A 3,078-nucleotide genomic window follows, 5' to 3' on the forward strand; every position below is an offset into this window, starting at 1 on the left:
GTCGACGTGCGCCATTCGTTGCTCGCTTTGATGTTCGATGATGAGGTCATAGTCTTGGATACGAAGCCACCATCTGGCTATACCAGGTATCATTTCTCGCTTTTGCATGGCCAATTTTACAGCATTGCAATCGGTAATGAACGTAAACGACTTTTCATAGATGTAATATTTAAAGCGGCCCACAGATTCGACAACTGCAAGCGTGAGTCCGAGTCCGATGGCACTCGTGTCTGTATGCACTTGATGGTCAGCTTCCACTCGGTAGCCCGTTAATACTGGTCCGGTTGTTAGTGCTTCATTTAGACTCACGAAGGCGTTTGTTTGTTGATCTGTCCATTTAAAGACGGCGTTCTTCTTAAGTAATTGTCGCAACGGCTCGGATATAATTGCGTAGCCTGGTATAAACTTACGGAAGTATCCCGTTAACCCTAAATAGCGCAGCACCTCTGTTCGCGTTGTAGGCATGTTGAAATTTCGGATGGCTTCGGTCTTGATTTCACCCGGCGCTATCCCGTTGGGTCCCAACTAATGTCCCAAGAATTGGATAGTATCTTTCAGAAATTCGCATTTTTTTAAATTCAATGTTAAATTAAATTCTTTTATTACACCTAAAATTCGTTGAAACTTTCCGAGAAGTTCTTCTTCATCATTGCCGCCGACAAGCATATCGTCCATGTAGTGAATCATATCGCTGGGTTCCAAGCGCGTTTTAATTTTTGCCATCAATTGTTGAAACAGGACTGGTGCGTTCTTCAGCCCGAACGGCATCCGTTTAAACTCATACATACCATCAGGAACCACAACTGCAGTATATTTACGACTGTTACGTTCTATAGGAATTTGATAATAACCACAGTTAAGATCTAACGATATGTAGATTCGATACTTCGTTGCTTCTTGTAAACTTTCTTCGATATTGGGCATTGGGTAGCATTCTTTTCGAGTGAATTGATTAATCCGACGGTAGTCCACGCAAAGTCGATGTTCGCCATTCTTTTTCTTCACAAGCAACATTGGACTCGCATAACTTGATTCAGACGGAGCTATAATATCATTGTCGAGCAACTCTTGAATTTTCTTCGCAACGATTTCTTTTTTCGGTTCCGGAACTCTATACGGGACTTGTGCGATCACCTCGTTGGTCGTTAACTCAATTTTCATTTCGACTACATTAGTTTTGCCGATTCCATCCATACCTGTAGCGAAACATTCTCGGAATTCATTAATCACCTCTAACAGCTTTCCCTTAGAATCTGAATTTACAGTGTCCGTACACACGTCATCTTCCGTTATTGGACTAAGTTTATTAATTTTACACGTCGTTTTTACTTTGTCTTCGAATTTGAACTGTCCGTTGTCATATACGGCGCGTATATTTTCGCTATTGCATATTTCGTCCCCTATAGATCGTAATTCAACACACAATCTTTGAAGACGTGAAACGTCAACGGTTTTTCAACCTCATCGATTTTCAAATCCGTGTCGATTTGTATCTCAGATCGTTCTATACCACCACCGAATCCACCGATGGTAAATAGGTTTTTGCTGCGCGTACCACCAATATCGTTGGCAAATGTTTCCCGGACCATATTACATTCGCTTCCAGTATCAATAAATGCAATGGCTTGCTTGCTACCAATCGTTATTTTCTTAAGAAATTTATTGTCGATTATATTTGTTTTTCGCACGAAAACTGATGGTTTTCCGCAATTTTGCTGTTCATTTTTGAGGTGCACCTTATTACAATCTATACAACGAGGACGTTTTGGGGGTCTTGCATAATTTACTGACAAGTGCCCTGACTTACCACAATTGTAACACATAACATTCTTTGCCTTATTGAACGATTGTATTCTTTGTTCGCTTTCACCCGCATTATGAAAAGGCTTTTCGTTTATCTTAATGCAATTTTGTAAAAAGTGCTCGCATGCTTCACGCATTTCTTTAACGAATACGAATTTTTGCGGAGCAATCGCCATTTGTAGTTCTCGATGTTTTAATCCTTCTCGGACGTATTTCGTGACAGCTATCTCACTAAGATTATGACGTCGTCCTAGCGCACAGACACGAAAAATGAACTCAGTTATTGTTTCGTTTTGCCTTCGAACAACGCGCGACATATTGTAATGTATATCCGCTTCATCGTATTCGCAACCGAACTCGGTGACAAGCTCATTTGAGAACTCCTTCCAAGTAGCATGCATTCTTGGTGATGCGTCCACCCACATGCGCGCTACACCCTTCAAACGGCTATACACTGTAAGAAGCACACTTTTTTCGGGCCATGCATATACAGACATAACAGCTTCAACACGTTCGACAAATTGCGTAGCCGTAATAGAATCTTCATTCGTTGGGTCGAATTCGGGCAAGACTTCTGCGATTTCTCGTATAGCGTTACGGTCCCTACTAGGCATTTCTGAAGTACTGTGTTGATTGTTTCTAACGTTATTCTGGTTAATGGCTACTTGTTGAACCATTTGCCGCAGTTCGCTAATTTGTTTTCTCAATTCTTCGTTTTCACCCCGCAATTCCTCATTATCGTTTGTAAATTGCAAAACTACGCCGCTTGAGTTCACGTGTTCAGTTAATCGTGCAACTAATTCCGCCTTATTGCCTATAATTGATAACTCTTGCTGTTGTAAGAAGTTCTTCAACTGTTCCTTCGTCAGTGACTCGATGGTCACCATCATTACGTATATATCTGCGTTCGTTTTTTTTTATTTTTCTGCGCCAAATATTCAAACTTACGTTTTAATTACTCCCCTTTAGGGCATTGATTCAATCCCACTTCTGAACTTTAAATTTGGTTTTTGAGTTAAGTATATAACTTTAATAGACTTTATTTAAACAACTTTAATTTACTTTATTTAACTAAACAAAATATTTAATAACATAACTTTAATATACTTTATTTAACTGAACAAAATATTTAATCACGACGCTATCCAACTGACGCTCTTCAACGAACTTCCGTTACTCTCGTTCTCTCGCTTTTGACATTCGCTGTCACACATATGTTAGGTGACCACATGTTGTTAAAATTTTAAGGTGCCCAGTTGTGCATTTCGGATGTAG

At 39.9% G+C, this 3,078-nt stretch overlaps 1 protein-coding gene across 1 annotated transcript; it reads right to left on the reverse strand.

Moving 5' to 3' along the window:
• Nucleotides 1-525: 525 nt before the first annotated feature.
• LOC119665152 lies at nt 526-2,690 on the reverse strand. Its single transcript, XM_038074458.1, has 2 exons — nt 1,450-2,690; nt 526-1,381 (listed from the first exon to the last, which is right to left on the reverse strand). The coding sequence occupies exons 1-2, from the start codon at nt 2,688-2,690 to the stop codon at nt 526-528; spliced, it is 2,097 nt and encodes a 698-aa protein (XP_037930386.1).
• Between the last annotated feature and the right edge of the window lie 388 nt (nt 2,691-3,078).

The sequence above is a fragment of the Teleopsis dalmanni genome, unplaced genomic scaffold (genome assembly GCF_002237135.1).
Source record: "Teleopsis dalmanni isolate 2A unplaced genomic scaffold, ASM223713v2 unscaffolded_contig_3673, whole genome shotgun sequence".
NCBI lineage: Eukaryota > Metazoa > Arthropoda > Insecta > Diptera > Diopsidae > Teleopsis > Teleopsis dalmanni.

What these genes read in the sequence shown, in the direction of transcription:
- LOC119665152 (XM_038074458.1), bottom strand. Translation starts at nt 2,690, where the DNA reads ATGGTGACCATCGAGTCACTGACGAAGGAACAGTTGAAGAACTTCTTA. An exon ending in ATCGATGAGGTTGAAAAACC is followed by an intron (nt 1,382 to 1,449) that starts GTTGACGTTTCA and finishes AATATGCAATAG; the next exon opens with CGAAAATATACGCGCCGTAT.